The sequence below is a fragment of the Rhamphochromis sp. 'chilingali' genome (assembly GCF_963969265.1).
Source record: "Rhamphochromis sp. 'chilingali' genome assembly, chromosome: 9".
In the NCBI taxonomy this organism is placed as follows: domain Eukaryota; kingdom Metazoa; phylum Chordata; class Actinopteri; order Cichliformes; family Cichlidae; genus Rhamphochromis; species Rhamphochromis sp. 'chilingali'.
This window is the reverse complement of record NC_137936.1, coordinates 20,176,922-20,200,633: the sequence shown is the minus strand read 5'-3', so window position 1 is coordinate 20,200,633 and position 23,712 is coordinate 20,176,922. Positions and strand designations below refer to the sequence as shown.

The 23,712-nt window shown below is 44.0% G+C and overlaps 1 protein-coding gene across 3 annotated transcripts in view; it reads left to right on the top strand.

The window, feature by feature from the left end:
- Positions 1-803: 803 nt before the first annotated feature.
- The window catches only part of celsr2 (cadherin, EGF LAG seven-pass G-type receptor 2), a 73,744-nt gene continuing 50,835 nt past the window's right edge, over positions 804-23,712 (top strand). For all 3 annotated transcript variants that reach the window (XM_080892386.1, XM_080892385.1, XM_080892384.1), the window contains exon 1: positions 804-4,666. In XM_080892386.1, the coding sequence (XP_080748512.1) occupies positions 1,126-4,666 (3,541 nt within the window). In that variant the 5' untranslated portion in view covers positions 804-1,125. The remainder of the gene's footprint in view (positions 4,667-23,712) is intronic.

Sequence of the window (23,712 nt, the reverse complement as noted above, 5' to 3'; positions counted from 1 at the left end):
AGACATGAACATGAGCAGTTTTGAGCGAGCTTGCAGGAGGATCCTCTCTTGGCTGTGTGGCTGCAGTTTGCCCAGCAGGTGTCAGGCGCACTCAGAACATCAGCGAAGCGCCGAGTTTCAGTCCAAAGTTGCGCCTTGCTGCTCCGCACCCAAACTGAATATTGTTATCATCGCTTTAGATTAATATGTGTTGCTCTGAATATTTGAGTAAATTGAAAAGTTCCTAACTTCTGGAGCCTATCTGCACGAATGCCTCTTGTGATTCGTGTGTTTCTCGGATGTTGCTTTTACTGCTCTTTAAGTAAGAGCAGGTGAATGAAGCCTTCGGGAAAACAAAGCACGGGAATTAGTGGATCTGAAGAAAACAGCCGCTAAACAAAGATGACTTGAATGTAGCTGAAATGTAATCCTCCTCTTTTTAACAGGAGCCCGAGAATGCAACTTATCTTGGGTTGAAACAAGGTCAGCCAAAACCCACAATTTAAGGAATTCCGACCGGTTAATGAGCCAAACCATTCCGGAGGTGAGTGGTGGGTATTGGGCGTGATCAAAACGGTTCTTCTTAATTGTTATTAGTGAGTGCAGCATTAATACTATACTAATGAACTGAATGTTGTCTAATGAACTCCTTAATCCGACTCTGAATTGCTGCTGTTGTTCTGCGTTAATTAATGACGCTTATGGGAAGTTTCCATTTATCTCCAGTGGCAGGCTTTCTGTCAAGTCCTCAGACCCCTATAGAGCTTCTCTCTCCCTCTCTCTCTCTCTTTCTCTCTCTCACACACAGGTTTATTATAATGAGGAGCCTGGAGACACTGGGGGGGTGAAGGAGCCATTTTTCTCATTGAAGCTGAGTTGCGCGGACGGAGCGGAGGTTTTGCTGCTGCTGCTGCTGCTGTAGCCGGCGTGTGTGAGTGTGTGTGTGTGCGTTTGTGTGGATGTGAGTGCAGCTCCGGCCAAGGTTACTGCGGGTTAACCTCTTAAAAACGTCAGCCGGAGTGAGCGGAGAGGAGTGCGCCCGCTGAGAGCATGGCTCTTCTTCAACAAAGGGAAACTTACCGGTGGAAAGTTTAAAGAAATTAGGAGCCGCAGAATTCGCCACACGGGCGCACAAACTGAGGAGCGATGCACTTCGTTAAATGGGATTTGTTGCTGTTACTCTGCTGTTGTAAACTGGTCCCACTGATCCGCTGTTACGTTGTTCACATCGGTGAGGATGCCGGAGCGAGCGCGGTGGTGGCCGGCGCGGAGCGGGGCGCGCGGTGCACTCTGGATCAGGTGCTGGCTCCAAAATTCACCGAGGGGTTCCTGGAGACTGACGCGGTAGCGGGCATCGTGTTTGTTTCGGGCTCCATAAAGTGCCCCTCGCTGCGCTCAAACCCCTTCACCTTGTACACCGTGGAGGACTGCGCGGACTCCGGCTACAGGCACCTCCTCACCAGCCAGTACCAGGTGCATGTACACGGTAGGAACTGTTCAAACACGCGTAAAAGAAAACCTCAGTGGGACATGGAGGTCCTCACTTTGTTCAGTACCCACAGCCATCACAGCTTAGAGTGCCACCGAGCAGATTCTGCTCTATTCCCAGTGGGAGGTCTACTGCCTGGCCCTCCGATCCGCTGCAAAGTCACCAACAGCCGTGAGTTTTATTTCAACGACGGGAACTTGTTTGTGTCTGAGAAGCTGTGCTGGAGGCAGGACACTCTCCTGGAGCTGGACGTCCTCTGTGATGTACTCACAGGTAGTGGGCTGAATGTTCAAGTCAGTCCCATCTCCATCCACTGGCGTGTGGGAGAGGGCCCCTTTAGGCAGGGTCACATAGAGAAGCTGTTACAAAGGGCAGCTCAGTCTGATTCAGGGATTTTAAGCAGGAGTAGAAGAAGCATCAACAGCAGCCCCCAGTTTCAACCACCAATGTATCAAGTGTCTGTGGCAGAGAATAAGCCCGCCGGGACTCCTGTTGTTGTTTTGAAAGCAGTGGATGTGGATGAAGGCGAGGCAGGCAGGCTGGAGTATTTTATTGAAGCTCTCTTTGACAGCCGCTCGAACCATCTTTTTGCTGTGGACCCGTCCAGCGGTGCTGTGTCTACAGTAGAAGTGCTGGACCGGGAAACAAAAGACACCCATGTGTTTCGTGTGACCGCAGTGGACCACGGCACACCCCGGCGCACAGCCATGGCCACACTCACTATCACAGTCAGGGACACTAACGATCACAGCCCTGTGTTTGAGCAACAGGACTATAAGGAAAGTATCAGGGAGAACCTAGAAATAGGCTATGAGGTGTTAACAGTGAGGGCGACAGACGGAGATGCCCCCATTAATGGGAACATCCTATATAACATCCTCAACAATAATGGGTCCAATGATGTCTTTGAGATTGATTCCAGGTCTGGCGTAATTCGCACCAAGGGGCTGGTGGACAGAGAAGAGGTGGAAGCCTATATGCTGTTAGTTGAGGCGAATGACCAAGGTCGTGACCCCGGGCCCCGCAGCGCCACAGCTACTGTTCACATTGTGGTAGAAGATGATAACGATAACGCTCCTCAGTTCAGTGAAAAGCGCTACGTGGTCCAGGTGCCCGAGGACATGACCCCTAACACAGAGATCCTGCAGGTCACCGCAACAGATCAGGACAGAGGGAGCAACGCTGTCGTTCACTTCAGCATCATGAGCGGAAACACCCGCGGGCAGTTTTATATCGATGCTCAGACAGGTAAAATGGACCTGGTGAGCCACCTGGATTATGAGGCAAACAAAGAATACACGCTGAGAATCAGAGCTCAGGATGGGGGACGCCCACCGCTGTCCAACATCAGCGGCCTGGTTACGGTGCAGGTGCTGGATGTTAACGACAACGCCCCCATTTTTGTCAGCACGCCATTCCAGGCCACCGTGCTGGAAAATGTGCCGCTGGGTTACTCCATCATCCACATCCAGGCTGTCGATGCAGACTCTGGAGAAAACTCCAGGCTGGAGTATCGGCTCACTGAAACCACACCAAACTTCCCTTTCTCCATCAATAACAGCACGGGGTGGATTGTAGTCGCAGCCGAGCTGGACAGGGAGAGCGTGGACTTTTACAACTTCGGAGTGGAGGCACGTGATCACGGCTACCCCGTCATGTCATCTTCAGCCAGCATCAGCATGACGATCCTGGACGTCAACGACAACAACCCAGAGTTCACGCAGAAGGCGTATTACATGAGACTAAATGAAGACGCGGCCGTGGGGACCAGCGTGGTGACCGTGTCAGCTGTGGACCAGGACATCAACAGCGTGGTGACGTATCAGATCGCGAGTGGAAACACCCGCAACAGATTCTCCATCACGAGCCAGAGCGGGGGTGGGCTCATTACGCTGGCTTTGCCTCTGGACTACAAACTGGAACGCCAGTACGTCCTCACTGTCACGGCGAGCGACGGCACCCGCTTTGACACCGCCAAGGTGTTTGTTAACGTCACTGACGCCAACACACACCGGCCCGTGTTTCAGAGCTCACATTACACCGTCAGCATTAATGAGGACAAGCCCGTGGGCACCACCGTGGTCGTCATCAGTGCCACAGATGAGGACACGGGCGAGAACGCGCGCATCACCTACTTCATGGATGACAGCATCCCTCAGTTTGACATCGACCCCGACACGGGAGCTGTCACCACGCAGATGGAACTGGACTACGAGGACCAGGTTTCCTATACGCTGGCCATCACTGCGCGGGATAACGGCATCCCACAGAAATCTGACACCACCTACCTGGAGATACTTGTGAACGATGTGAACGACAACTCTCCCCGTTTCCTCAGAGATCACTACGTTGGTGCGATTATGGAAGACGTGCCCGTGTTCACCAGCGTGGTCCAGGTTTCTGCCACAGACAGAGACTCTGGCCTCAATGGCAGAGTTTTCTACACCTTCCAGGGTGGGGAGGATGGCGATGGAGACTTTATAATTGAATCCACCTCTGGCATTGTTCGCACTCTGCGCAGGCTTGACAGAGAAAATGTGCCCATTTACACCCTGCAGGCATTTGCAGTAGATAAAGGTATCCCTGCCCTGAAAACACCAGTAAACATTCAAGTAACAATCCTAGATGTGAATGACAACCCTCCTGTGTTCGAGAAAGACGAGTTTGACATTATGGTGGAGGAAAACAGCCCCATAGGCCTCGTGGTTGCACATATCTCAGCCACAGATCCAGATGAAGGCAGCAATGCACAGATTATGTATCAGATAGTGGAGGGAAACATCCCAGAGGTGTTTCAGCTGGATATCTTCTCCGGAGAGCTGACTGCTTTAATAGACCTGGACTATGAGTTGAGGTCTGAGTACGTCATTGTGGTCCAGGCCACCTCTGCGCCTCTCGTGAGCCGAGCCACAGTCCACATCAAACTTGTGGACAAGAACGACAACACGCCAGTCCTCAAAAACTTCCAGATCATCTTTAACAACTATGTGACCGACAAATCGAGCAGTTTTCCCACTGGAGTGATCGGGCGCATCCCCGCGTACGACCCAGACGTCTCCGATCAGCTGCACTACAGCTTTGACGTGGGAAACGAGCTGAAGCTGGTCCTCCTGAACCAAAGCACGGGAGAGATCCAGCTGAGCCAGGCCCTGGATAACAACCGGCCCCTGGAGGCCTCCATGAGGATCTCAGTGTCAGGTGAGATTGTTAGATAACTCTCTGTAATCCACCTCCACTCCACCCAGTGAATGAAAAAAAGCGCAGTAATGGGAGTGCAGGCTTACAGGGGTGTATTCTTACTGATTCTATTAACGCGTAGTGTCTCTTCATTTACATTTTCTCTCCATTTCACTGGGTAATGGAAGTGATGACGGCTTAAGTGTGTCTCTCTTGGCTTGAGTATTCCAGCGTGATTCTCCTATAATAGAAATATTCATGAAGGAGGATTAATATTCATTGAAGCATATTTGTAATTCACTCCACTTTACAGGAAAAATCACTCAGGGTCATAAAAGTGCACTAAAGCATTTCCTTTCTTATTAATTGTTTAATTTGGCTGATTTAATGGGGGACTTCTGACACATGTATTTTAGTCCCCTGGTTATATACACAATCCTGGTTTAGCTCAGTCTATTGTCAAGATATAAATAGCTGTTTGTCTGAGTGAGTAGAGTCTCCAGTGGCAGACTGATCATGTCCCATAATTGTCCGTCATGCCCACTCCGTCATACAATGAAAGGCATAATTCAATAATGGTTCATATCTGCAGCTTTATTTTGTTTGTTAGTGTGGGGTTTTTTTTTTTTGTTTGAATGAAGAGTTGATGTGTGTGTCAAGCCCTGTTCTTTTGTTCTAATTTGACAGAAAATGCTTACATTCAATAGCAGCCAGGATGGTGAAAACTGATAATCCTGGTTTGATGATGCTTTTGAATCACATAAAGTTCACATCGACGAAATTTGCTGATTTTTCTGTTCATGAATTGGGAAAGGAAATGTCACGCAGGTCTCAAATGAGCTCCAGACATTCTTCAGTTGTTCTCTTTTTCTTACTCTGCATGTCTTGAACTGTCTGTCTCCCCTGCACTGTTCATTTTGCGTGTCAGCACAAATTACAGAGTTTTATTTGCTCCTTCAATGAAAATGAACCTAAATTGCACCCAAAAAAAGTGTGTGGTTGTGTGTGGGTGGAGAGGGGCGATGGGAAGGAGGGGTGGTGACGGTGTTGTTTTTACCCTCTGTTGGAGCTTATTTGACGCAGTGTGATCTGCTGTAAATCTGCCTTCTCTTTGACCTTGGCACAAGCTAAGAGAGGGGGAAAGGAGCTGGGAACAGTATTAAGAGATTGGACATGAAGGTTAAAGATGAAAATAGCAATTTAACAGGAAAAGAGCAGATTAAGGCTGGCAGAAACCTTTGTGTTGGTCTTCTTTGATGGCAGCAGAAGTGTGCGTTCGCTGGCTGACGGGTGTTGCACGGACTGGTTAGCGCGGGTAGTCGTTTTGATAGATTTGAGCTGAGCTTCGACTCTCTGGAGAACAATGGTAAGCCGTCGATTAAGGGGCAGGCGCTTGAGCTCATACCAGGCTGTGGTTGGGGGTAACAGCTGTGACTCCACCAAAGACCAATTAGAGGCCGTGGTCCCCCCAGTGCGTCCAGCACCTGCTGGGGTTTATGTGTCAGCACCCCTGCAGGAGACAGAAGGAGATAGAGGAAGGCTGGAGGACAGAGGGGAGGTGAAGGAGTTTTTTGTGTGAATACAAGTTGGAAAATACAGTGGTACTGTAAACCAGCAGAAAAGTCATTAGACAGGAGCTGCTGGAGGAGGAGATGGGGCAGAAATATGAGCTCCTTCTATAGATCCTGCTGACCCCAATTTTCAAAGGCTTTCCCCTCCAGGGACCTCCCAGGTCTTCCCATTATCTTTCTCTTTATGCTACTGTTTAAGAGGCCCCTTATGATGGACGATTTTTGATGGGCTCCTTTGTACGTTGTTGGACTGTGAGTAACATCACCTCTGGGCACCGCTCTTCACACCGAAATAGATGTAATAGTTTAAATGTGGCAACACTTTGCTTTAAGTTTAAAGTGTTTCATATGCACCATCTTTGAGAAGGTAACCTTTAAATAATCCACACCATCCCCCCGAAGTTAGGTTTGGTAAAATATCCCTTTGCACTGAGTGTCGCTTATCTTTTCAAAATATTATTCACATCACTTCCACTCGGATTGTTGTTGAGTGATCTCAGATATAAAACAGTCTGTGACTTAAATGTCATAAATAACTGCTGAAGTGATCGTTGGATTTTGTCGATTTTGATATTGCCATACTGACTAAAATTCCTAACTTGTACTGTAGTTCAGCACGACAAAAAGTTTGAAAAGACCTCCTTGTTGCACAGTTAAGCATTTAGGAAAACCACATGAAATATACAAAGTGCTGCAAACTGCACATACAGTTTTTGGTCTAGTTCTTAAAAATATAAACTGAGCAGTGTGATTCAAAGAACATTAAACGATCCCCGGTTGTGCTTTGCAGGTTAATTATTCACTGAATGAGTTTCGAAGAGCCCAACTATTAAATGAAAAAATGTGCAGTGTTTAACAATCTGGTTAGAAATGTATCGCAATGAGAAGGGCAGTGGCTGTTGCTCAGACCGGGTCATCTGCCAGCGGGATGGTCAGGGCTTTGATCCCAGGCTCGTCCAGTCAGCACGGCCAAGTGTCCTTGATTAAGACACTGAACTCCAAATTACTCCCGATCAGAGTGTGAGTGTGTGTTTAGCGCCTGCTTTATGGGATAGAGTCTGTGTGAATGTGAGAATTGTAGTAGAAGTAGAAAAGTGCCGTGTAAGTACTAGTACATTTACCATTTAGAAATGACCTAAACTTTATTTTCTTACTGTTTTTGTAAAAAGATGTTTTCATATCAGACAACATACATGCCAGTACAGTATATATATGTATATGTAATAAATCACTATCAGACGACATTGGCCTTCTGAAGCAGTGGTTAGCACTGTTTCCCCACAGCAAGCAGGCCCAGGCAGCAAATCCACCACCTGCCTTTCTGTGTGGAGTTTGCATGTTCTCCATGGGGTTTGCGTGGGTTTTCACCGGGTACCCCACTTCCTCCCACAGTCCAAAGACATGCAGTTAGTGGGGTTAGGTTAATTGATGACTCTAAATTGTCCATAGGTGTGATTGTGAATAGTTTTCTGTCTCTCTGTGTTACCCCTGCATCAGACTGGCGACCTGTCCTTATGGCGGCTGGGATAGGCTCCAGCCCGCCCGCGACTCTGAGCTGGATAAGCGGAAGAGGATGGAAGGATGTAGTGTTTATAAAGCTAAATGTTGAAACTAAACCACATTTAAAGTGATGTGGCCAAAATGAAACAGTATCTGTACAAAGAGGTCATGCACAGTAAACAGAAGGAGAAAGTGTTGACTTGGAAAGCTTGCCTCAGAAATAATTACCCGGGACGGGCTAATATCTGCTTTCATAGAGGTGATCAAACTTTATCTTGCTAAGATTTGCTAAGATTTCTTCAGGTGGGTTTGATATGCCCGTGGATAGGGCTGCTCAATTAATCGAATTTTAATCACGATTACAATCTGGGCTTTCAACGATCATTAAAAATGACTGAGCCGATTATTAGCCCCTCCCTCATTTATCCGCGACACCTTAAAGGCCGGTCCGTGAAAATATTGTCGGGCATAAACCGGTCCGTGGCGCAAAAAAGGTTGGAGACCGCTGATTAAGAGGACCCGAGGGAAGCTCGGAAAGCTAAGCAGAAGTTATTTGGAGAGTGACTGCCGTTGGTTGAAAAGAGAGTTTAAAAAAAAAAACTTCAGTGGTGTTGCACACTATTTTATATTATTTTTTTAAAGTCATTGTTAACCCTTTAAAGCCGGTCAGAGCAGCACGCTCCGTTTTGTGTAACTATTTTTAAATCCCTGTAGAATCTGAACCGTGTAAGCTAGCGCAATAATTTGTTTTGCATATGAAACCGGAGGAGTTGTACTTACATCTTATGCCATCAGCTTGTCCTCGGTCACGGTTTCGTTCCACATATAGCTTTGCAAAAATTGCATAAAAAGCGCTTGCAGGAACAAAAACATAATATTCCAGAAACACGCTTTGCCGATCCTATCAGCTGTTCGTAACACTTCCCACAGTGAAATGATGCACATGCTGTTTTCTTTGCAAATCTGCATCATAGGATTGTTTTTTGTTTTTCCTGCAGTATATAAAAATTGCTGTATCTCCAAAATAAAACTATGAAGACACTCAAAATAAATTTCCTGTTGTTGTAAACTATTTTTTGCAACTTTATTGTATTTAAAGTTTTGAGGGATAAACCTCTTAAATTTCTCCAAGTAGAAATATATGTAAACAAAACAAAAGCGATTTTCAATTTTTTTTGTAGTTTATTGCACTTTTTTGCAATTTATGTAATTACTATGGACTTAATGCATACATATTATTAAAATATGGGCTATAACAGTTGTATTGATGTATAGCAACTTGAAATGCTCCCACAAATGGCACTACAGCATGTAAAAAAATAATATAAGCTCTGGTGGACTTGGTTCTATAGTAGGTCTTAAAGGGTTAAATAAATATCGTCAAATAATCGTGATCTCAATTTCAGTGAAAATAATCGTGATTATCATTTTTGCCATAATCGAGCAGCCCTACCCGTGGATTTCTTTATGATAATTAGTGAGGAAATACATGTTATCCAGCAGCAACAGTAGTCCCTCATTGCTATTCAAATTGGCACTACAATCACTCAGAGCCAATAAGCAGGTTCTTCACAATACATCTGACAATCACGTAGCCTGGGGATCTTACTGGCTGTGTGCACTTGCATAAATTAGTAATCATAACAGTTTAATTATGTTAGCCAGTGAAGGAACCAGATTTACAGCAGTGGTGTGCAGGTATTTGAGCCTGAGTGGGTGAAAATAGACTCATAAACACAGAATCGGGATTATGTCTTTTGATTTCAGCTTTGAGGAAACTGTTGTTTTGCAACTCAGCATTTGACAAAATGGAGACTTTTTTTTTCTTTCATGTTTTATATCATGTCGCTTAAGTGTTATGAAGAGATTCCCATCACACTGCAGCATGAGACACAGGTTTTCATCCATGGGATTAGGCATTCTGCATCTGTATCCTTAGATCTGTCAGACTAGTGTTGACATACCCGGGGCCTCATCTACTGTTCCCAGGCAAGCGTGAGCCTGCATAAATAGGTGTTTGCATTTGATTGCAGAGATTGTTTCTCTGCTTTTCTTTCATCCGTAAAGCCCTGTTAATTTTCATATAGAAAGTGTAGCTAATCATTATCTCACACTGCTAAATGTGAGGTCCGCTCATTTGCCTGCATATTTGTTGCACTCTAAAGTGACTGGCACGGTTTAGCTTTATACTCCGCGAACTGCTAGAACATAGTACCCACCTCATCCCCAGTGTGACACCAGGACACTTTGTCCCTTTTAATCATATTCTGACTCCGAGCCAACACCGTGCCCCCACTTTGAAAGCGTGAGTGCTAAAATTTAACAGACAAACACGCCTCCACCACTAAAGACGGCAGAGCGATTCAGCTCACATCGCACTGCGGGTTGTGCAGGCGCTCAAGTTACATGGTGGACAGCGGGTATTGTCTCTGTCTGGTCACTGTATGGAGGGAACACCCTTTTAACTTTCAAGTGTGAGTCTGAAGTGGCTGCGGATGCTGCAAGGTTAAGCTGCTACTCTGTCAAATGTGTGTTCGAGCCAAAGCCGCTGGCATTAAGCTCGACCAACTGGGGAAGGTGACAAATATGCTCAAATGAGTCAAGATTTTGCCTTTTTTTTCTCAAAAGATAATTTGGCACATAAAATATCCAGACGCTTGAATTCCATGTTGGCTTTTTTATTTTTGTCAGATAAAACTACATGGCAGGAATTTTAATGGTGGGGACTCTGCTGCACCAAGTGCCATGTATATAACAGCCAACTCATTCACAGTGTGTGTAATTTCATTAGGATCTATTAAACCTTTAAGCTGTCTGCGGTTGGACTTTCTCGAGGGGATTGTCTTCTGTTACACTAGCCCATCAAGCTGCACATATCTGGTATATTTCTGTGTGTGTGTGTGTGTGTGTGTGTGGGCCTCAACAGCTGGACCGCCCTGATTACTTTTCTCCACACTCTCATATAATTAGTAGAGCCTGTGCTCTTTATGTTTGATAAATTTCGGTTTTCCTCTTGCCCTCGATTCGCAGGAATCAAAGTCACTGCTTACGAAGCTCGAGTCATCTGTAACGGCTAACTCCTTCCATTCTTCCTGCCTCCCTCCCTGGATGGCGTTAGTCACACTCGCAGGCTTGCGTGGAATGTTTGTAGCACTGTTTCTTTTCTTTTTTTATCCCTTTAACATCACCTATCACCTTGATCCTGTTTCTCTTTCCCTCTTTTTGTTTGCCTGTCACCATTTCCCATTTTTCTCCTATCTGCCCGGGTCTATGGCTCTCACCCCTGCAACCTCCACTGTTCCCTCCCATCATTTCGAGCTCCTCCACCCTCCCTCTTTATCCCCGTCCTCCCCTTCCTCTCCCTCCCTCCTTTGACTGTTGTCCCCCCTCCTCCCCTTCTCTCTCTCCCCTGTGAAAGGAAGAATGCCTAAGAGAAATGCTTTGTTAAGCACACAGTTGTCATGGAGAACCCAGCAATGCCTGAGAAATTCCTTGTGGGTGGGGATGAGGGGGTAAGGCCTCTTTTGTGGAGCAAAGATAGGGGGGGAGGGGAGACCCATAAAGTTCTAAAGAGCAACTGTCCGCATCTCCGTTTTTCCAGTGAAGCATGTAAGGCTCTCTGTGGACCTGTAATGCTGCGGGACACACTGACCTGTCCTGCCGGCTGCTTTCATTTTAACAGGACACGAAGAGAGTCGGCCGACACCTGACTGCAGATATAAAGTTTCCATCCGCTGTGTTTTTGAACGCTAAAGTGCATGTGAGACTTCAGAGGCACTCTGCTTTGAAAGCACCAGAGAGTTTTAAGCACATGGACATTTGATAGTGTCCTCTTTAAGCTCTTTGATTTGTGACACAGATGCACTCAGAGGGTCTCCAATTTCTTGCCGCCCGCATGTTTCTTGGCAGCAAAACATCCTCCCGTGGGCCTCGCTGCTGCACGCTTGGTTGCGCTGAAGGTCCAGAGGTGGTGAGGTAGTGCAGACTGAAGGTGCGGGTGAGATGGGGTGGAGGGGCGGGTGAATGACATCATCTATGTGTTTGGAGGGGAAATCATGTTTGGGATTAAGGCCGGCGCATCGCTGGGGCGAGGCCTTGCGGTGCTTGCATATATCGTAGCATTGTCCTGCATTGTCCTCGAGATCCCAGCAGACAATCGGAGTGGGCTCTGTCTGCTGCTGCCCCCACCGCCCGCCCCCACCCCTCTAACCTCCTTGTGCCTTTGTGTCCACTTGTTTGCACCAGTCCTGTCCGCTACGGGAGAGTCTCACCAGACCTGCTGTTCCTTCATGTATTACACGGTTTGCAGTTCAGTCTGTTGCAGAAAGCTTTTGGTGAATCACCAAGAAAACAAACAAACAAACAAACAAACAAAAACAACAACACATAAATCTCAAGTACAGTGAGTCCTTATCAGACGTACTTGCTACAGGAACGATAGTGGAGCGCACAACTAACTCCACATAAAAAATGTGAAAAAGGATCCGATATGTTGGCTCACCAAATATCCTTATCCGTCTCAAACACCTTATATCGGTCGGACTATAGCGAATGCATATGGTAGTGACCAGTTCAGGGCATACCATGCCTCCAGTCATATGACAGCTGGAGTAAAAGCCCACTGCGAGCATGAATTGGATAAGTAGAAGAAAATGGATGGATAAATGTAGCTGTTCAAATGGATACAAGTAATAGTTAAAGGGTTGAAAAAGGTGAATTTGAAATGGTAAACTGTCTAAATCTACAGCTGGTGGATGAAATGCAAATTTGTCCAAAAACAACATAAGCGACAGTTAAACTGTGTGAAAAACTTTGAAAGTTTATCTCTCTATGCTGTGGGGGTGCATCAGGGCTGGGAGGCACAGCTCTCCAACAACAACAGCATTGACAACAACAACACACAGAGCACTTTCTTGTCTCCTGTGCAGTGACGATAACACCAAAGCTCCACCCGAGTCCAGAAATCACTACGAGAAAAGACGTTTCTCACACTGTGAACGTGACAGATTATGTTTATTCAACAGCCTGTTGCCTTTACGCTACATTGCACTCATTTAGTACTGAACCAGGCCGAGATTTCACAGTGACCTGGTTTCATATGCTTCAGCTCTGCAGTTCAACCTGTCAACACAGGACCGTTAGACACGAGGGTACGAAGTGCGACTGGTAGAGGTGGTGAACCCTGGAGTGCAGAATTTTAAGAGGTTTCATTGCTGACTGAATTATGTTAAGACAGACTGAAGGGTGGGGAGCTAACTACACAGATGGTGTCATCCTGAGTTAGCTGAAATGGTGTGTTTACACTTTCACAGTCTGGTGGCATTTGAATGAATGAATAACTATTTTTAGAGTTCACTTAGGTTCTTTTTTTACTTTTAGCACCTTTCCTGATCTGGACTGAATGTTTTCCACATCGTCTTCTAAAAATATCTCCCCTGTCACAGTGTGCAAAGTTTTTTTTTCTTTTTTTCTTTTAAAGCAGAGCTATCAAAGACAGAAACCGGCTCTGTTTTGCTGACTCCTGCTTCAAAGCATCTCAGTTGGATGACAGTTGTTACTTTGCTGTTGGATGCTCAGGATCCAACATCATTCGCTGTTGGTATGTTTGAGTAGCGGCCTCCTGCTTGGTCACGTCTCTGCATGCTAATGTCTCTTTACTGTTGCGCTGACATTGGTTTTTCTTTGATATGTAAATGTTCAGATTCGAGGAGCTCGAATTCTTTTCTGTGACTCTGAAGCCGCTTCGCTGTAGAGGAAAGGAAATCTGTGGGCTGCCCTCTTGTTGCAGGTTTTCAGAAACAGCAGAAAAGTGTCATCAGGGGATGCTCTGGCAGGGTCCACAAATGAGTACTGATGGCCTCTCTCCAGCCAAGTCAGCTTTCCTGTGGAATGGAGAAATCAAGAGAGGGATTTACTCCGACTCCCCAGGATTGAAATCCTTGGGTTGACATTGAGCTACACAAGCAGTTTTCATTATTGACTTCACGGGCGGTGGAGGAAATGTGTTGTTGTGGTGTGGTTATCATTACAGCTGATCTCTGGTCTCTTTCTATTTAAACCTAACTGCTCTGCAGAAAACAATAAAAACAAAATTTATTTAACTTGTATTTTCTTAATGAAACGGTGTCAAATCACATAAATAAACTTGCTCACGGGTAGTTATGATGCTCGGTGTATTTTTTGCTGCTTGACGTAATGGCTCTAACACTGCTCAGATACAGATCGCAGTAAATCTGCTGCGTAGGAGTTTTCAGCGTGCCGGCCGTTCCCTCCCGCGTGCGAGAGCTGCAAGTGGGCTTTCTGTTAAAGCACGAGCTGTTTGTGTTCAGTTGTGTTGTTTTTCCCAACAATGCACTTGAGGTTGGAAGGGCTATACAAAAACCAAGCGCACATTTGCTTCTGTCGCCTGTCACCGTCTGTAAGGCTTTGAGCTGCAGTTGTTCAAATATGTTTCTCTTGATTAGAGAAGCTCTCCCTGCTTTTCTCTCCAGGCTGTTACTTCCTCAGCTGTGTTGACTTCGAAGACAGCAATATAAATGTATGATGATAGCGGATAGTGTCGCTCAATGCACACAAATCATCCCACAACATTAAAACCACCTGCTTTTTGTCGCTGGGGCATGGCTACAGTTGCTTGGTGGGAGTTTAGAGAATTGGGCTTGTGCCGCCGCTCGATGATGCTCAACGCCATGAGGTTAATATTAAAGACACCAAGATTTCTCAGTGCAAGTGAAATGTTAGGAGTCAGTACATTTGAAGTTCTATTAAGAAATCTACTGTATATATTTGCAGGCTTAACAATTTTGAGAACAAGATCACTGTGGGCTTAACGGATATAAGGTTTGGCACCACATGCAGTCAGTGTTCATTGTGGAGACACTGGCGTGGTTGTCTGTTCATGGGAAAGTGATTTAGGTGTATTTTTTAAATTTGTTTTTCTCTTCTTTTTGTGTTATGTGACTTGTTTTGCTTCTATGGAGTATGAGTCTGGAATAATTAAGGATTGATTGATTGATCAGATTGAGATCTGGCAGTGTGGAGGTTGCTGCTGCTGCTGCCCTGAGGGGGTGTGTTTTGTCTGCAGTAATAATTAGCTGGTTGGTACGTGTCAAAGTAACCTCCACATGAATGTCAGGGCCTAAGGTTTCCCAACAGAACATTACGCTGCACTGCAATGAAATGATCACAGCTTATCATGTCACCTGTTCAGACAAGCAGACAAATTATTAGTAAGTAAATAAAGTTTATTTTGAAACAAAGAGCAGTCAAAGAGTCCTTAACAAAGGTAAATAGCTAAAAACCAGCCCACGCCAAAGTAAAGTGGACACACAAACACTACCCAGAATGCATTTCTCAACAGATGAGTTTAAGCTGCTTTTAAAGGATGTCAAAGAGTCAAAGGTGTGAAAAGAGCACGGTAAGCTGTTCCACAGTTTAGGCTTGTAAGGAACAATCCACCTTATGTTTCAGACAGAATTATATTGATCAGTTGTTTTAAAGAGCTCACTACACTACGATCAGCTGTAAGTTGTGTCATTGCAAAGTGGAAGCATTTAGAAACAAAACCAAATTGCAGTTAAAGAGCAGGGTCTCTGAGTCACCAATGCTCTGTTGACACAGTAACTGCAGAGCTCCAGACCTCCTCTGGCACTAACATCAGCACAAAGACTGTGCGCTGGGAGCTTCACGGCATGGGTGTCCGAGGCCAAGCAGCTCCTGGCAGCGTAATATATAGGTGGCCCAGTATGTTTTTCCACATTGTGCATATAAATGGATCCACTCAAATATGTTAAACCTTCTCATAGAAGTGTGTTTGGCAGTAAAATCAAAAATATGTGTTTAGATTTCATTTGACAAAAGCAGATGAAATATAGACAGAAAACAGGAAGAAGCAAAAAGTATTGTTTAGTCTAAAGTAAATATAAAAGGCCAAACAACGTGTCTAAAGAGCAGGAATTGACACATTATGCATCATCTGTATAATTTCCATAAAATGCAAAGTTCTTTATTCTGAAGCTCTAACATCAGATTTTATATATGTTTGAATAAAAAATACAATTCAGAGATTTAGGGATTATTGCTGAGTGTTAAGACACCTTTGAAGCGATTGATAGGGTACAATTTAGAAAAAAAGTCTTCTGAAAATTCTCCAAGTCTTGTCGATTGTCAGTTTTAAGTTTTTAAGCTGGTGGGTCTTTGTGGGGGAACCTGTGGAGTGTTGGACTCAGTGTTAAAAAATCTTAGCTGTGGCTCTGTGCAACCTCCCTGTGGTGTGACTGAGCCTTTGGTCTTTCCTGAGAAGCTTTTCTCAATTTCTGATGAGTGGATGATGATGTGAGCTGCTGCTGGTGGGTGGAAGCCTGGCAGGATTTGTTAGAGCATTTTATGCAGAGGGGTTGTGGTACTGGTAGTGGTGGGGGTGGTGGGATGTCAGCCTCAGCCTTTGCTTGTCTAAAGGGGATCAGTAAAGGAGGGGAGTGAGGAGGGGTTAGGGGTAATGGGATGAAAAAGCTACCCCTCCGTGCAATGCCTCACTTCCACCTACTAACCAGCCAACAGTCTCCATTCAGACCGCAGCTGAGTGTGCTTCACCTTTCAGCCCTGCTTAATTCAAACAGGCCACATTTTATTGCGCCCCATTTTGATCAAAAGAACCCGAGACTCCTGCTTCTGAATTAAATGAACACCAAACTGAGTCCTCTTAGCTTTAATTAAGGAGGAACTGGATAAGCTTGATCTAATAGATATTAGGCAATTTTAAAGTCTGCCAGGGAACTGGGCCGCAGTGCTCCGTCACCACCACGACAGACTTTTTGTTCACTCAATTTCAACTCAGCCCACACGAGTACTTACCAGTGTCTGTCCAAGACTGATTTGAGCGTTTCTTTTTAATTGGAAGAAGTTGATAGAAGCTCAGCTTGCTCACTGGTATGAAGGTGGGTATTAAGCCTGTTGTCGTGCTGGGCTTTAGTCTCTTCCTGTGTGTTCAAATTAAGTTGTTTCCCAAGGAAACAATGATCAAAAAGAAGAAAAACAAAAACCTCCATAAAATTGTTAAAAGGAGTTTGTGTGGTTTAATTTTTATTAATTACCTTCCATGAAAATTGCTTCAATTTGAATGTAAGTTGTTAAGTCAAAATTCAGCACAACACAAGTCGTCTTCTGTAACCTCAAACTTGTTTTCATACCGACAGGTCGCAGCACCTGTAAAGTTTAGCCACAGACTGACAAACAGGCCATAAATGTGTCTCAAAGTAGCGACGCGAGTGAGCCGCTACAAGAAGAACAAGTTAACTGTGAATGAATCAGGGTCCCAAACACACATGCAGAGTTCAAGTAATTAGTCTGTGTGATTAAAGGCAGCTCCAGGGGAAGAGTATTTAATTTAAATTAAATGAGTGTGTGTCCCTGTTATTGTTGGCCCGACAGAGCCTGCGGTCTCTGTGGTTTGTTTGATTGACTGTGCGGTATGAACGTCTTGCCTTTCTGTGACCTTGTGTGGACACAACTGTAAAGTGTTGGTTAATCATACATAAATGTAATACTTCTGACAGTAGTTTCACACTACAGTAAGCTTGTTAATATTATACTAATACTTAGTGAAGAACTCTTGGAGTGGAGCTGCTTTCACTGAGTTTCACTAGACTGAAAGTTGATATTCAGATAAAACTTGTCATTGTAACTGACCCTAAAAACCTCAGAAACATGGTGTCTAACCAGATGCTTACTCTGGCATTACCTGGGTGTCTGGTAACACTGTGAGGAATCTTGGAGCCATTTTATGGCCTTCAATGTGCATATTACACTCATATGTAGGACCGCTGTCTTTAATCTGCACAATATCTCTAAGAATAGAAGCATCCTATCTCAGAGTGAGTAATAGATGCTGATGATGTATTACTCATGCATTAAGTACTTCTAGGCTGGACTATTCAGTATTATCAGGATTTTGATTATTCCTGTTGTGATAAAGCTTGTAGTTAGGGCTGGATCAGGATCACGTGACCTTGAACTCTCCCTTAGTTATGCTGCTACAGATTTAAGCTGCTTTTTAATTTTTCTCTGCTTTCTTCCGTCCCGGTTTCTTCCTGCAAAAAGGGAGTTTTTCCATCCCACTGTCACATAGTGCTTGTTCATAGGTGGTCACGTGATTGCTGGGGTTTTCTCTGAGCGGTTGTGGCGCAGTGAAAGAGGGGGTCATCTACCACGGTTGGTGGATTGATCCCCTGCTCCTTTAGTCTGCATGTCAAAGAATCCTTAAGCGTGATACTGAACACGTCGCCCCTGATGTGCCCATCAGGCATTAAGACATCAAGGTTAGTGCAGATATGTCAGTAGCAATAAGACAGACATGAACATGGACCTTCTGAGACGTTTTGTACAGAATATAACTGATCGGTATTTTGTAATATTTATTTCTGATTAATATGCTTTTGATTTTCTCTTGGTATTTCTTTTCTTTTTTTTTTTATTTATATCTTTCCTCAAGTATGCAAATAAGAAAAACAAACCTGTAAGTTTGCAGAGCGACTCGCAGGTCGGAGCTGTAAAGGCTGCGAACTGCAAACACATTTGCAGGCCTTATCCCTCCGAAGTGATTTTTAATTTATGCTCTTCCTGCTGATCTTAGAAATGGGACCCCGGCTTTGTGCTCTTTGATGTACTGAGTACTCGGTGCATGCTGCACATACTGTAGTGCGTTTCTTCTGAACAACTAAGACAGGCTCTGCTCAACCTCATTACCTTCTTACCCAGAGGTTCCCCCCCCCAACATGACACAGTTCTGCAGCGAAACACACAGCCCCCTCTGAAGCAGCATCAACCTCTCCAGGTCACAGATTAAATGCTGTTGTGCTTGAGTGAGATGTTCTTTGGGTGCTATCATTAGACATGTGATGAATGGCTGTTTGAGTGCCATTGTTTATCAGCTCTCCACTGTCATTATGATAAATGCTATTTTTATAGTAGGTCTAATGTGTTTCCCATCCCCACTGTAACAGGAGGTGTTGTCATTGGCTCAGTGTTTAACCAGCACATTAGTGTTTAATGTGTGTGTGTGACATCTGCTAAAGTTGCTCTGAGCAAGAGCGAGCAACACCGTCAGTGCTGACATAATATAAATAATGTCCATATTTCAGACAGTACTAACTATAAAAAGATCTAGCATGCTAAACTTGGCATGCTAATTTTAGCATTTTAGTATGCTAACATTTGCTAATTAGCACCAAATACAAAGTACAGCTGAGGCTGCTGAAAATATCATGAGTTTAGCATGCATTTATTAATAACTTACAGCCCTTTTTTAACTTGGTGAAAACGCTAAAATTATTAAACTTGGATGGCATAACTTTGCTGATCAGGTAAATGTTCACAGACTTAACTGAGGTAATAAGGGGTTTGGTACACAGGAAGAGCAGAGAAAGGAAAAAATCCGGAAACAGAACTGTGAAAGAAATCCAGGTGGAACAGGTAATCACACAGGAAAGAGGCACAAGAGGGCAGGGAAATAAAATCCACAAAAAATGAGAAAGATACAGTGATTGAGACATTTCAGTTAAGACTCTAAATGGCGCTCGAGGAAAGTTACTGGGAAATTTGAATGTGCATACTCGAGTAAACAGAAATCCATGTTTCAGGTGTTTCAGCCATATTTTTGGAGCAACCAGCCGATTAACATTGCTACACTAAAAAATATAACCAAAAATCTTCTAAGGACATTCAAGTATCCTTAGAATCTTACAATCTTGTGTACAGTTAAATGCAGTGTTGGGTAAGTTACTTTAAAATAGTAACTTAGTTACATTACTAGTTACTTCTCTCAAAAGTAACTCAGTTACTTCAAGTTACTCGTTACTTTCAAAGTAACTAGTTACTAGGGAAAGTAACTTTGGTTTTACTCAGAATTCTCTTGTTAATGTGTTTCTTCCATAACTTTGCCAGTCTTCTAGCTTGCTTACTTGCCACAGTGCACTGTGCCACCTACCAATAGAAAGGAAAAGATAATGTGCACATTTCCACGAGAGAAATCCCACGCCTGGACCGTCATTGACTGCTGCCATGATTCTAGCCTACGTCACAGCGTCATGTGCGCCTTTTACATCCAACACAAAAACTGCAGTCGTGGTGCTTTCGATTGTACTCAGAACTCTGAAATTCTGCCTTCTGAATAGGAAGATGTAGGTAACACCAGACTGCAGATGAGCTGCATACAGGGCTGGACTGGGACAGAAAATTGGCCCGGGCATTTTGACTAGAGACCAGCCCACCATTATAGGAAAAATCATAAAGCCTTTGAATGATAATAAACACTGTTGTGACAGTGATGTACACTGTTTTGATGGTATATATGCATCAATCTATCAATCGTTTGTTGTAAGATTCAGATAATTATTTTTTAAAAGCGAGACATTTTAAATGAGAATAAGAAAGAAAAGTATTTCTTTGTGCCCCCCTCTCCCTGTTAATGCCGTTCCTGGCCCCCTGGCAACACTTTGCTAGACCCGCCCCTGCACAGTTACCAGCTGTCAGCTACCTAAAAAAGGATCCTGGTGTTATTTGTCTCTCAGAAACGGTTCATAACTTCCCTTCAACTCATTCATGTCACCTAAAAGGTAAACCTGTTTCTCCATCACAGCTCTGATGATTCAGTAAGGACATCTCCTGGTTTCATCTTCATGTTTCCCTCTCACCAGATAACCAAACTGACATAATGACCAGCAGCTTTACAGCTGTGGCTCCAGCAAACATCAGCTGATACTAGAAATTAATATTAAATAAATTCTAACAACAGCTGATCAAGCTTAAACGTGCTGCTGTTGTTTAGCGCGACATCCGCTGTTCCTTTTCACCTCAATAAGAAACGCGTAATATTTTCTCTGAATACCAGGCGGGACGGTTGGCAACTCTAATAACTTATGAACAAAATAAAGTTCAACATCATTAACTTCATAGCACCCACCCAGCTGTATAGAAACTCCGTCATGCTAGCTAGCACGCAGTACGGAAAAAGTCAGAATAACGAAAATAAACTCCACCTAAACTTGGTTTATATCTGACCCAGAGAGACTGCAGGTCATAACTTCTTACCTGAAGTTCAGTTCACACTTGGACCGGCGGCCGCCTCGGGTCTCTTTTCCTTCTGCGTCCCCTTTCCTTCATCCACCTGCTGGCCTCCACCACTTGCTAATGTTACTGAATCTGTGGAAGCTCCGCGATAGCCACCACACGAAGTAACGAGTAACGACCCTATCTAAATCCCAGTAACGACTAACGCGTTCCTGATTTTGGCATAATAACTAGTTACCGTGCTCGTTACCACAATAATAACGTAGTTACTGTAACGCGTTACTTAATAACGCGTTAGTCCCAACACTGGTTAAATGTAAGGTTAGGAAGAAGTCCACAGATTTCAGTAGGTGTGTGTTCATGTTGTCAGTAGCCCCTTGGTATTACACCTGGGGCTAGTGACAACCTGCAGGAGCTGCTTAGCCATGGAAACCCATGCCACGAAGCTCCTGGTGCACAGTTTCTGTGCTGATGTTAATGCCAGAGGACGTTTGGAGCTCTGCAGTCATTCAGTCAGCAGAGTGTTGGAGACTTTCACGCACTTTGAGCCTCAACACTTGGCGACCCCACTCTGTAACTTTACATTGTCTAAGGCTACGTCCACACTAGCCCGGATAGATTTGAAAAACGACGTTTTCGTCTGAAAACGCTCCCCATCCACACTAGAGTTTTCAGTCGTTTTCAGAAGACGACCCGTTTTCAAAACGAAAACGCATTAGGGTGGACGTAGCCTAAGTTGCTGTGTTTTCTAAACACTTCCACTTTGCAGTAATGCCGCTTATAGCTGGTGGAGGAATATCTAGGTGGGAAGAAATTTTATGAACTGATTTGTTTACTTTACTGTACCGTACTCAAATTTGGTGAGCTCTTGCAAATGACTGATTCTTTCACAAATGTTTGTAAAGGCAGACGACATGGCTAGGTGTTGGATTAAATGATATGCATGTAGGATTAAGGCCTGGCTTAAACTTCAGTGTCTGTTCCTCTTGGCTATATATTTAATGTAACACCACAGTATATTGGTTAATCTCACACTATCATGAGAACAGTAAAACATATGATTTGAACGTAGTGTTCTCATTATGGTAAAGCACTTCAGCTAAACTGCTTGCTAAGCCCTTCGTTTTCATTGGCTCAGCGTTTAACCAGCACATTAGTGTTTAACACACGAATATGTTTGTGACGTCTGCTAAAGAGCAAGAGTAACACGGACAGTGCTGACATAAAAAAGCCACTTCCTGGTTTTCGTTAATTAGCTTTTGTCTCTCTCTGTCTCTCTGCTAGCTTTTAGCCATCTGAAGGTGAAACCTGCTGTGTCTTTTTCTTTAGAGAGGTTTGTGTTCCTTGAGTGAGATGCAGCTAGTCTTGTTTTTTTGTTTTCTTTTTGTTATCCCATCTCACCTTAAAATTCAAAATAACATCTTCCAGCATACAGAGAGGAGGGTAAATAGCTGATAAACTGTCACTTCACAGTTCAGGGGGACTCAGAGGGCCTGGGTTAGTGTCACAGTGCTGGGTGATGTCTCTGTCCTCTCAGTAACTTGGTCACACAGTCTTTCTGATCTTTATCCACCATGACTTTGTTGACATTTTCTGGGATTCAGCTGGGAGATTTGATGGCAACTTTGTGGTCTAATTAGACCAGTCTCAGTGATTTGTTCTCTCTCTTGCTCTTTGTCCTGACCTTTCTCTTAGTCTTAGACACTAAGACCCAGAGAAAGCTTTAAAAAGAAATCCATATAGTCTGGTTTGAGTATATATTTCCTTATATCAAGCACTTCATTGTAAAGATTCTTTGTGTCCATATAATTCATGCCAATGAATTATTTGATTTTCCTTACCATTAAAGCCAGGCTTTGTTGATATTTCAGAAATGCAAAGCTGAGCATTTCTCCTGTGCAACATCCTGGCTGATAATTTATGTTCTTGGCTTGGAGGCCTCAACCTACAGTCAAAGGAGGCCCGTCTGCATCTCTGAGAGACCTCTCTGTAAATCATAATGAGACAACCTGTTTACATTAGTCTCTTTATTACTGGAAATGTATTTGGCTCTGATGACATGCTGGATTTTACGTTAGAAAAGGTGAGTCATGACCTTCAGAGTGCTGTGTTTACAATACAGACGATTCAGCTTTTATCAGACAGTGCCTGTGCTCGTCTCACTCTTAACTTAAAAGCAATAAATGCGTCAAAATCTGTGCACGTATTAAATTATAAATGCAAAAAGTCTTGCTGTTGACTAATGACTAAACTAACCATCTCGCCTCTGCTTGTATTGACGTATAGCTCGCCACCACCCACCCACAAACACACACACACACACACACACACACACACACACACACACACACACACACACACACACACACACACACACACACACACACACACAATGCTGTACACAGGAAATGTTTGCAGATAAGAGTCTAGAAGGTGACAAAGAGAAGACAAAGGCAGATGATGCTCTATCTTCTTTTAGAAAAAAACTAATTTGAAGCAGAAGCTACAAAGTTACAGTTTTCATTATGTAATTATGTAAATATGAGGTTTCACAGGATAATCGACCTGTTATTTCAGTGTATTCAGGGCTTAAAACCAGTGATTTTAGTGACAGTCTCCTACGATTTGTCTCTGAAATTACTTTCTGATAGCTTATCTGTTAACATCTTGATTATTTTCCAAGTGAAACATACAGTACATTAGAAACATATTTCCACAGACTAAATTGAATATTTAATTTTCCATTTTTGCCCACCGTGGAAAATATAAAGACTTATGATGATATGGACGAATTTAGGTATGTGATTCTTCATCTGCTTACTACTAAAGTAAATACCCGTTTTGGGCTTTGTTTCTTGCATGCTGCCGCAGCAGAGCGTTTTACTACTACAAATAAAGTAGTAATAAAACTTTAACGTAACGCAGTGCTTT